The sequence below is a fragment of the Chelonoidis abingdonii genome, chromosome 6, assembly GCF_003597395.2.
Source record: "Chelonoidis abingdonii isolate Lonesome George chromosome 6, CheloAbing_2.0, whole genome shotgun sequence".
Taxonomy (NCBI): domain Eukaryota; kingdom Metazoa; phylum Chordata; order Testudines; family Testudinidae; genus Chelonoidis; species Chelonoidis abingdonii.
The window spans coordinates 47,558,065-47,570,370 of NC_133774.1; the positions used below are offsets into that span (position 1 = coordinate 47,558,065).

At 45.0% G+C, this 12,306-nt stretch overlaps 1 protein-coding gene across 1 annotated transcript; it reads left to right on the plus strand.

The window, feature by feature from the left end:
* The first annotated feature begins 1,212 nt into the window (after window positions 1-1,212).
* Window positions 1,213-8,976, plus strand: OTP (orthopedia homeobox). Its single transcript, XM_032792722.1, is given in 6 exon segments — window positions 1,213-1,249; window positions 2,003-2,412; window positions 8,451-8,690; window positions 8,692-8,763; window positions 8,765-8,825; window positions 8,828-8,976. Coding segments are annotated over 6 exon segments (969 nt in total).
* The last annotated feature ends 3,330 nt before the right edge of the window (window positions 8,977-12,306 follow it).

A 12,306-nucleotide genomic window follows, 5' to 3' on the forward strand; every position in this document is an offset into this window, starting at 1 on the left:
CTAATAATCGTAATAAAAGCTTATAGATTTGGCACTAATTACATAAATGCCTAATGATCTTGAAAATTACTCTGGTTAGAAATATATTACTAATCTAAACTTTGTTGTTGGCTGGCTTTGAAAAATCAGGACATTAGAAATGGTTCGCTTCACTCGTGCAAAGCACTTTCAATTGTTCAAGTAGTTTAACATAGTCAAGAGGAAAATAAAAAGCATTTAACTTTATTTACCGCCTTAAACTGAGTTTGTGGCCAAGCTTAGAAACCTTAACCCAAAATGCTGAAGGGCTTTTCAGTCTCGGTGCAATGTTTTCTCTTTCACACAAACATTTAGCCCGGGCGAGAAGCGCATCCAGATCACCTTTGGGGGATGGTGGGACGGGACATGGGAGAGCAAAACGGAGCGTGTGTAAGTTTCATTAGGAACTCGGGTCGCTTTATTCCTCGCTGTCTTTCAGCCCTCAAGAACGGCGGGAATACGCGATTTACGCGGGATCACAAATGATTATCTGGAGTTCTCCCACTACCCGCCACTGCCCGGCAGAGATACTGAAACTCACAGCCGAGCTGCAGCGTGTAAATTAGCAGAGAAAGCACAAGCCAACCCCGAACAGGGAGTAGGGAAACCCACTGGTCCGGGAAAGCCTGGCCAGCCAGGCTCCCGAGAGGGCCCGTGCACGCTCCTTAGGCAAATTGTGCTTGGGTTGGAAGGCGCCGCGAGATACCAGCTCAGGCCCTTGCAAAGGGGCAGATCTGAGCCGGGGCAGCGGTAAAGTCCGTCTGGCCAGGAGAAGGAACAGAATTACAAACTGGCGGCGGGAGAAACACTAGCAAGCGAGGGAGACCCAGGGAGAAAGCCCAGCCCCACAGCCCCGGGCTGCTGCTGCTGCTGCCGCTGCCGCCGGGGGGGATGCAGGGCTGCTGGTGCTGAGGCTGCAGGCGGGCGGAGTGGGGACTCGTCGGGCTCGCTGACATTTGCAGCCTGCCCTCCTGATTGGTCCCTTCGCCGAGCTGCTCACGGGTTCATTGAAGTGTTAAGCACCTCCCCGTCTCTCTAAAGGACATTATAATGCAAGAGACCCCCTTTTTAACCACACACCGAATTTTCTTTCATTTAGGCGATCTATATATATCTATATCTTATATCTATTTTAAATAACTTAAAACCGCTAAAATTTGGGGGGGAACAGCCTTCGCCCTGGAGCGGTGCGCGATGCTGTCTCACGCCGACCTCCTGGACGCCCGACTCGGTGAGTTCGCCCCCCCCCCGCATCTTTCTCGCCCCCCGGCAGCGGCGAAGGAAGAAGCCAGAGCAGGAAATTGACAATTTGTTCCTTGTTTTACCTTAATGCGCTCTAAATGGGCTAATTTCTTTAAAAGTAATTGTGCTGTATTAAAGTTTAATTTGATTTAACAGTGTCTTTCAGAAAAAAAAAAGTCTCTGGGATATGTAGATCCAGTCCCAATTGTGGGCATTTCGTGTCTCTTTCCCGCCCCAGGTCTCCCCCTTTTAGGGCAGATTATCCCAGTCTTTGTGATTTTGATGTTTTTATCATTTTTTCTTTACAACGGGACAAAATCGGATTGAGTTGCTCCAGATCTGACAGGGAGGCGAAGCCACCTGCGAGGAGGCGGGTTCGGCTTGTCAGCCGCGCCGGCAAACAAAATAAACCCACTACACTTCCCCCACACACACAGTTCATGGGGAGGCCCCGCCGGGTCAGGCCCCACAGACCGGCGGAGCCGGCGACTGGCACAGGGGGAAGCGCTGGAAAGTTTCCTGCTTGCTGAAGTTGTGTCTGTGAGGCGGCGTGCTAGGGCCGGGGCAGCCGGCCCAAGGCAGTGGGGGTGGGCGAGGGGGGCTGCGGGGGCTCCATGGCTGGGGCTCGCCCCATAGCAAACTTGGTGCGCCGGCCGCTGGCGCTGCTGGATACAAGCGGGGGCCGCGCGGAGGCCGCCTACCTGGCTGCAGGGGAGTGACCGCAGCTGCTTTGCCTCCGCAGGAATGAAAGATGCCGCCGAGCTGCTGGGACACCGGGAGGCGGTGAAGTGCCGGCTGGGCGTAGGGGGCTCTGACCCGGGAGGGCACCCGGGAGACATGGCTCCCAACTCGGACACGGTGGAAGGGGCCACCCTCCTGCCCGGGGAGGACATCACCACGGTGGGCTCCAACCCGGCCTCCTTGGCAGTCAGCGCCAAAGACCCCGACAAGCAGCAGGGGCAGCCGGGCGGGCAGAACCCCAATCAAACGGGACAGCAGCAGGGGCAGCAGAAACAGAAACGGCACCGGACCCGCTTCACCCCGGCGCAGCTTAACGAGCTGGAAAGGAGCTTCGCCAAGACCCATTACCCAGACATCTTCATGAGAGAGGAGCTGGCCCTGAGGATCGGCCTCACTGAGTCCCGGGTCCAGGTATGAGCAGCTGCTTCGGTACCCAAACCTCCCGGATCCCTCAGTCACCCACCCCCCGAGCGTCCTCCTCTCTACCTGTAGCCACCACACCCGCAGGGCTCCTGTCCCTCAGCTCTCTTTTGTGTTCACACATCCCTCCTTCAGGCTTTCCCCTGTGGGCTTAACAGAGAACAGGCTGGTTTGTAATTTCCTGATCATATAGTCTAGAGAGATAGCTCAAATGATCACAGCCTAATCCATAACATAAATAATAATAAACCCACCCAGACCCAGCGCTTGGTGACCAGCCTTTTACAAAATATGCCTAGCAAAATTTCATTTGAAGCCGCCAGGAATTTTTTAAATACTCATCTGGTGTAAGAAAGGGATTATCGGCATCAGTGTGAATGCAACAGTTGAATATCAGCTATTAAACAGCCCACATATTTCTGCACAAATAATTGAGCCAATCCCGGTTAGGGAGAAAAAAACTCAGTGTAGTGCGTGGCATAGTTCTGCGTAGTAAAATGGGATGTTGTCTGGTCTGATCGTGAATTTACCTCTAGTGAACACCCTCACACTTTACAATCGATCTCTGAAGGAAGGATCGATCTATCGATCAGAAAGAGACCCCAAAACAAACAAAACCAAAGACAGATCAAGTGTTTGTTGTAACTAGTTTTCGGTTTAATTTTTAATACTTGTAGTTGAGCTTCCTGTTTACTAATGAGCATATGAAATATTACCAGCGAGCTAAAATCATTTCAAAGTGTAATGTAAATCCGAAGTGGCGTTTTCTTTCATTTGGGGGAAATGTTGAATTCCAGTGGAAAGCAGCATTGAACACTAGGCAAGCGATTGCAAATTCATCGACTGTTCAATTACTCACATGTTTGTGTCTCATGAAATGTTTACAATAAGCGTGTGCTCCTAATATGTTCCTGCTTCTTTTATCATTGTTAGCACTGAATTGGTTGAACTCTGAATCTAATTTAGTCGTGTACGCTGTCCAAGGTCCTGAAGATCTCCCATTGAAATCCGCGGCAATGTTTTCCCTAGAATGTTATGCCAGATTGCCTGAAATATTTCATAGCTCAAAAACTCTTCTATACAGATTAATCGAATTTTAGCAATATTTTACATTTTTAGTTATTGGTTTAAAAGGGATTTCTCTGAGCACAACATTTTAAGTTTCTTTAATACTTGCTTTAAAATACGGAGTAATCACTGAAGACAGCAGTAGAACTAAGTATATCTGGAAGGTTGTCTTCACATTATTTTATTATATATATTTTGACATACAGAAAACAGTTTATTTAAATCATTTTAGGCAGAAATTAAAAGTAGTCGAGAGGGCTAAAAACAACAGACTATTACAAATAACGCTTTTAAACCTAAACTTTTGTTCTGGGAAATTTTGTGTGAGCCTCTTAGACGAATTATGAACATTGAAAATATTTTAACTATATGTGGTCTGGTGATACTATGAACGCATTTTCACTTTAACAGTGTTCCTCCCCGAAAATTCTGACGGCAAGCCAAGTCCTCATGCCAAAAAAAAAAAAGACAAAAGATATTTAAAAAGCTATACGAACGTTTCATAACCAGAAACTGATTGTGTTCGTGTAACAGAATGCACACACATTTGTTTTAAAAAGTAAAACAAATGTATAAAACGATACACGATAATAATTAGTTTAAATTAAAATTGAAATTAGATTCACAAATAACATATAACTGGACAACTGCCTTTATGAAAAAAGAAAACGTGGACGATTAAACTTTATTGGGTTTCCCAAAGGTTAATGACACCAATTTCAATATTAGGAGTGTGGTAAATGAAGTAAAATATAAAATATATAATGGAAATAGTTATTTTCCAAAAGCACATCAAAGAAATACGTCAGAAGAAAGATAACGTGTTTTAATGGCCTCAGCATAATCCTGAACCAACGATAATAGCACGAGACTGCTGATAAAAACAGTTTAATAGAGTGGCAATTTAAATATTTTTTGCAATAATGTTCTGCAGTTTAAAAAGTAATCAGATCAACATAACCTTCTTAATTAACACTTCAAAATGATTAACATGTAATGTAATGCAAAAATAATTTATGTAAAATGTATTTACTTCACAATTCACTGTATCATTGCTCCTTGACCAAATTTAAATTAAATAGTAATTGGTTTATGTTCTTATATGAGTATTTCACACTATTCTTTATAGCTAACAGATTGCCTACACATTCTTTGCAGTATGTGGGGCACCACACTGACTAAGAAATGATCTGAACGGTTAATTTATAGCGGCTGTGTGTGTTTTATGTGTTTTAAATGCAAGACTAAATTACCTCTTTCCTCATTTTAGAGCTATATTTAATGTATATTATACATCTAAATAATTATTAAAGAACTAGAGCTTATAAGGGAACCCAATTCCATGTCTGATATCGCTCTGCTTTTCAGGCTTGTGTAATAAAACCATTTTTTTATAGCATGCCATTATTAGAAACCAATTTCAGAATTATTTATAACCTGGAATGGCTTATTAACCAGCAATGCGAGAATCATGCAAATTACGCGATCAAATGCAATATAATAAGCATAATCATTAGTCTCTAGCATGGATTAATTAACTTTCGATATTTTATTTACATAAAAACCAAATCAGTGAAATAACTTCTGCACAGTCAGCCTTGCCTTTCAATATTTTATACGAACAAAAATAATGTGCTGTAATTCCATTGACCGTATCCCCCACAATGGTCCTGTCACCTGCCACATCTTAATAGGGGACAAGCTGAGAGTATTTTCTAGTTTTCTAAGGGAATGAGAAATTGCATTTTCTTCTTCTCCTAGCACTATTAAAGTGTAATGAATTCGGCCCAGAGTTCACGGCTGGCTGATCGAAATGAACCTGAGATCTGAGCTTTAATACAGCTCTCCAGATTTCCTGCCAAATCTTCACATTAATCATCCGCTAGATTCCAATGAGATCTTCATAAAGGTTTGGCTCCTGACAAAAAATGTAATATTCTTTTCTCCTCTCTCTATATTTCTCACACATTTATTGCTGGGGAATTAAACGGACTATATATTTTAAAATACATTTACAGTATGTCTATATTACTGTAACAGCAGATATCAAAGTAGATTTTTAGCTTCCAACCTCCATTAGATTCTCACTGTTGTATTAATAATTTTCAGGGGCTAGTTGCATTTTAAACATACTCCAGAGTTGCCCAGTGCCTGTGGTTAATATATTTCCAGAGTTGTCATGTGTGCATTTTCAAAATCTCCCTCAGGTTTTCTCCACGTTTTAATCTGTCATGCACTAGTTTTCAACTGGAAACATTCACATTTTAAAAGCATATGCACTATAGCTATGAACTGAGGCGATCAGACCTGATGGAGATTCTTTACAACACCAGTAAACCATGAAACATAAAAAGATTTTGTAGCCGCAATTTAACTATTAACTCTAAAACATAATTGAACACGATTTTTCGATTATTCATATAACATTTAGTTCCTTAACAGCTGTTCATTTCCGTTAATGGCCGACCATATTTCTCATTCTAAGCATATAATATTAAACGATAAACTCCAGCAGGTTCTAGGGTCCAGAATAGTAATAATCAGGAATTCAAGTGGATTCTTTGATTTCCCAGTATTTTCATTTGACAATGCAATGAAACCTGTCAGTCTATTCACTCCAGTATGATCACTTTGAATCAAAGAATCTGGTTACTAAAAACATCTGACTCTTAAAAAAATCCAACAAACAACAGCACGCAGGTCGGGTTTGAGTGCTGCTTGCTAATGGTGCAGCCACCAAGCGTCAGTGGTGAAACAATTCGGAGTTAACGCAAGAAAATGATGTTCCAATCACATAGACGCTTTTATACGAATTCAGACGCTATCTCAAGCAGGGTCAGGAACACAGGACCAATGCTTCCTTCCTTCCTTATTTATTTATTTTTTAGCCCGGCATATTTTACACAAATTCGCCTCGTTATGAATGAAGGTGGCTGCAGACAGCTCAATCCATGGACAGAGACATTGATCCCTTTCATTATATAAATTCCTGCAGCTTTATTAATCAGTCACACGGCAACTTGTGGGGCTACAGCGGAGCTGTGACTACAGAGCACACCACCAGGAGAGACAATGCAAGGGAATAAAGGCCAGGGAGGGAGACAATAAAAACTATGTCAGGTAGGGAAGGGAGCGGAGCGAGAACTGGGGAGGGATGAGGGAGTAAACCTAGAGCTCTAAATAGCTTTCCTGTAAAAGAATTTCCTCAGTGCTATTTCAGTGGCATAGAAACCTATATTCCAAAACCATTCCGAATAGTTCAGTTGTAGTGCATGTGGGAGGGATTTTTAGCTGTGCAATAAGTAATGAATTATCTAGGACAGACGCTGATCCTAGATAAGCAGTTGTCACATTCTGGGCTCTGATTTTTATAGCACGTTTGTAAAATCCCCCAAAATATAGACCAGGGCATTTGAATCAGGCCAAATCACGTTCCATTGACTCCCAGTGAGTAAAACCAGCCGGGTTTGGCCTGATTAATAAACAAAACTATGGGTTAAATGGCTGAATGGAGATGAATAAATGTAAAGCGCAGGTGTCACTATCAGGTATCAGTTCACCAGCGGGCTGAAGGAGATGAAAACCCATCAAAACGAGTATCTAAAAATGTTAAGAGATTATTGCTATGGCAACACAGTTTAGACAATGATGTAATAGGAAACTTCTATTGTGTCTTCTTTATTTTGACATTTTTAGACAAATAGCCCAAAAGATCAGAGATTCTCTTTGCCATTATTAAGAAGTAAAATGTAAGTCCCCTAAGCAGGTTTGAAGTGTATTTAATCAGTCAAATATAGCTCATTGCAAAAGAGACTTGGGTTGGCAAAGCAAAATTAAATTTTATTGACAACTAGTATAAGAAAGCTTTGAACGTAGCTTCCATTCATTTGCAACGTCGGAAAGATACATTTACTTTCACTCCACAGATGAGCAGAACCTGGCTGTTGAGAAAAGGATAAGGCCCTCAGGTTCAAGTTTCTTGTCATTCTCTGCAAACAGTAGATCTGAGGGCTAGTACAGCTCAGGGCAAGTGGAAATAGATCCCCCGCTACCAAAGAAACATTAAACAAAGATCCATTTGAATCTGGCATATGCATGTGGAATTCTATATTTAAATGCTTAAGCACCAACCATTATTGGTGCAAATGCAGGTTATCCTGGGTACACAAACCAGAATGCGACTCAATGGTACAGACTTTGCTATGCCAAAGTATAATATTATCAGATCTATTTTGCTTACAACTAAACCATTTTTCTTGGTGCAAATTGTGTGTTGTGTCTTTGAGGAGTCAAAATAAAGAAGTCCTCTTCCAAGGTTTAAATCCCTCCTTTATACTTTCAGCAGAAAGAGGGAGTATATATGCCTACGTGGTATAGGTTGTACATACAAATACACCGCGTTCATGTGTATGTCTACACATAGAAATGTGTGTATACACCCTACAGATGGGCATGTGGTTAACACATATTGGGTGGGATGTGGGACTGATGTCTATAAGGAAGTCTCTATCTGGGATATATTTCCTATGACTGCATATATACTTATCACTTAGTCCTGAGTTGAGTGCAGTGGTCTGGACTAGATGACCTACTGAGGTCCCTTCCCATCCTACACTTCTATGAGTCTGCCCACATCTGTGCAGCCATATGGCTATGTAGGCGATACATTAGATACATAATCGCCACAGAACAAGTGTAGATACAGCCTCTAGATTTGATTGCAGCCTCTCGCCCAACCCTTCCTACCACTCCCTGCTTAGCTGAGCCAGCGCCTTCCCGTGCGCTTGCCCCGCGCCTGGCCTCATCCGCTCAAGTGGGCGCGGTGGGATCGCGGCCGGGCGGGGTGTCTGGGGCGGGGTCCCGGGGAAGGGCCGGCCCAGCGTGGGGCCTGGGCAGCTCCGTGCCGGGCCTCGGCCCTGCCCCTAACCAGCCTTTCTCGCTCCCCTCCCCGTGTCCGGCAGGTCTGGTTCCAGAACCGGCGCGCCAAGTGGAAGAAGCGCAAGAAGACCACGAACGTGTTCCGGGCGCCGGGCACGCTGCTGCCCACGCCGGGCCTGCCGCAGTTCCCCTCGGCCGCCGCGGCCGCCGCCGCCGCCATGGGCGACAGCCTGTGCTCCTTCCACGCCAACGACACGCGCTGGCCGCAGCCTCACATGCGGGGCTGTTAGCAGTGCCGCTGCGCGCCGGCGCTGGCCCGCCAGTCAGGCCATTGGCGCATCGCTGTCCCAGTCAGGCCTGGCCGGGCCGCCGCCCAACTCCATGGGCCGGTCCAACAAGCCTGGCGGGCTCCAACGGCGCCGGCCTGCACGCCACTCTACCAGCCGCCTTCCCCGGCATGGTCCCGCCTCGCTGCCCGGCCCCAGCAACGTGACGGGCTCGCCGCAGCTCTGCAGCTCCCGACAGCAGGCGACGTGTGGCGCGGGAACCAGCATCGCCTCCCCTGCCGCCAAAGCGCTGGAGCACACAGTCTCCATGAGCTTCACCTAATGGCAGCGCGCCTGCCAGCCGCGCCCGGCCGCTGGCCCTCCCCTGCGGATCGCGTCCCCCCCCTCCGCGACCCCCCCCGACTTACTTACCAGGGAGTCGACTCAGGATCTGAAATCAGCCACCAATGGACTGGTTTGTGGGCCACCCCTCACACGCCCCCCGCCCCCAGGCCTGTGTTCCCGGGAGGAGACCCAACGACCAGGGCCTTGGGTCTTCACAGCACCACACGAAAGGACTCATTGGGCATTTGGGATCTCGTTTTAATTTGTCCCTTGTCTCCCTTCCCCACCCAGCCAGCCATCTGTTGGGCTTTGCCAAGAGATCCATTTTCTTTAAAGCACAACATCAACCCCAACAACAAATATTGCAGGGCTTTTTGGTCAGAAGGTTTCCTAACGGGCAGCACTGGCTCTGGGGGGCGGGAGGGGACTGGGCAGATTAATGAAGTGATGCGAGCAATCAAGAGGAAATTGAACCCATTTTGATAAAGCGTTTATAAGTGACAGCAAAAATCAAAGTCATGTTTCCTTTTGTAAAAAGTGTGAGGGGGGGAAAGCACTTCCCGTTTCTGGATCTTTGATTTCTTGATCGATTTAGTTGCAAACCTGTCACCTTTTTTATTTTTATTTTGTTGCTGTTGTCTCTATTGCATCTTCTGCTGTTGCCACTGGCCGTGCAGGCTCGGTGGCAAGGGTCTGGTGCACATGGACAGTCTCTCTCGCCAACCCTGCCAAACTTTGTACAGAGAACACACTCAGCTCTTTTCTGCATGTGCTGGTCCAATCCAATCCCGGAGAACAGATGCTCTTTGGAAGAATGAACAAACAATGTGAAATAGGATGTTTTGTGTAGATAAAGCATTCTTGTTACATACTGGTCGGTTTGTGATCTGTTTTAACTTATTGTCTGTGCTTATTTATTGAATTTTGGGTTTCTTAATAAATGTTTGAGCTAATATAAAGCATATTATTTGACTTTTCCGGACACGTTTATAACAAGTTAATGTAAATGGATTAATAAAATCATTTTCAGTATGTGATATGAAGAATTATGGGTTTTGGTGTGGCGTGTGAGATATAAAAAGTCTCTTAACCCACAGGAAAAAAAAGACACCCCCCTTAATTTAAAATTCAATGATTTTGGGAATGATTTGCTTGCTTGAACTTTGCATTGAAGTATTTCATTTATTACAATTTTAATACTTCACGATTAATAAACTTTTGTTGATCTTTGTGCGTAATTGACATTTCAACTCCAAGAAACGGAAAGTTACGTTACAAATAACACAGCGGAGGTGTGTGTTTGTGTGGGGGGAGACCAGAAGTAAGCGACAAGGTGTGCTGAAGCCCTATCGGTCTGTTCTAGAGCCTAGGATGGGAAGATGTGAGCCAGCCAAGGACACACAAACCCAATGCCTATGTGCATGGGACAGGGCACGAAATTACGACATTAACAGGTCTCAGGCACAGACAGCAAGACACTTTCTTACTGATCCGTTTCAGATAACGTGTGTTGGGGGCACATAGGGTTAAGTAGAATAAATAGTTAAGCACGGAGCGAATCCTGCAGCCCTCGCGGAGACAGGAGGTTTGCCTGTGGGTAGAACGTGCCACATCCTTTGATTTTCAGACAAAAAGGAATTAATCGTTTCGACAACCAAATAAAACGGCTAATGTGGGCACGGAGTCTTGGGGTTGGGTGAAGGGCTGGCTGGACGGTGGGGGCTGGGCTCACCTCCCCCCGGCCGGAAAAGGTTGTAGGGAGGAGAAATGAAATTGGAGGCGAGATCTCGGCACACGTGAGATGAGTGCACTCCTGGCACTTGGTTAATCGCACGGAAGAGAAACCGCGCCGTTTACTTCTGTGCAAACTTTGACTCAGGAAAAGTACAGGATGTTGTCAAGCATCATACAGTGATTTTTTTTAATGTGATTCACTACGATCGTTTCCTTCTGCCCATCAATTACACACCGCTTAATTACACACCGGAGAGTGCCCAACGCATAGTCAGCCGCAGAAGGGTCCTTGCTTGCTCCAAAGTGCATATTACACATGTATATTTAATTTAAAAGAGAAATAAAAGGAGGATAAATTACTGACGCTCCAGAACAGGAGTAAGTCTATTGGGGTGACACAGGGCAACGGACCTGCGTCGCTTGGCAGAATCCTGCTACCCTAGATGTCAAGCCATCTGAGTGGTGGCTCTCCTGGGCACAACATGCGCAACTTGTTACTCGCGTGCTTCGCCGTGATCAACGTTCACATACGGTACTAGGGCCTGGGGTAAACCTGATCAAATGGAACACGCTGAGCCATCGGTGTCCTACAGCATCCCCCAGCCTTACGCAATAGACTTGGCCTCCATTGGCCACCCCACAACATAATGTCCTAAGAGCGCCACTGCCCCCGGACAGCGATTACACGCCACGATGTGATGGAGTTTTCTCCTCCTTTTAAATGGGCTTTTTTTTTCAATTATAAAGAATCTCTTGCGCTGAAGTGCTCCAGTGCAGTCAATGGGAATTTTGCCACTCACAGTAGGAGCAGGATGTGGCCAAGCCCTTGGCATTTCTGATTAATTAGGCTTATCACCATGAAAATCCAGACGTAGGGGATATCGAAGAGTGCTTTTTAATAAGAGCTCGGTAGCCTCAGGCAGTATCGCCATAGGCCCCTTTTTTGAATTAAAAGCAGGTGGTTGTGCATGCTCAGCACAGTAGAGTACTTGGTCTTTTTGTTGTTGCTTAAATCTCATCCACATCCCAGCACTTACCAGTCTTTGGCCTTTAATTCTCACCTGCATATCTCAACGTCCATGTAGGAGACCAGTGTGAACCTCAAGCCCTTTCTTCCAAAGCGCATGGAAGGTTGTTTACAAGCATGTTAATTTTACAGCTTCTTTCTACTGCTGTAAGCAAGACAGCTTTATGACGTAGGAATCAGGAATGTAATAAAATGTTCTATACAAGATCTCCAAAAATATGTGCTTTTTAATGGTATGAGAAAATGTGTTCTCAGCTTGGAGGGAGGGGGGTGAGAAGACACAATCCAAAAGGTCCAGCTCTTGATACTAATGGAAAATTACAAATCTGTGGCAGATGTCTTACAAAGATCCTTCCATTTAATGATCTTTCTGAAATATAAATCGTTTTCTTCATATTCTAATGAAAACGTTGTTCTGGATATGACCCAAGCTTTTTGTCCTTATCCAATTTTGATATAATATTTGTTTCCATGGCAATAGATCTTCATATTATGAGTCCTGGAGATTTTTGAAGTTATACATACAGACAGCACTAGCTGAAGCTTTGCAGCATAAAATGTTTAAGA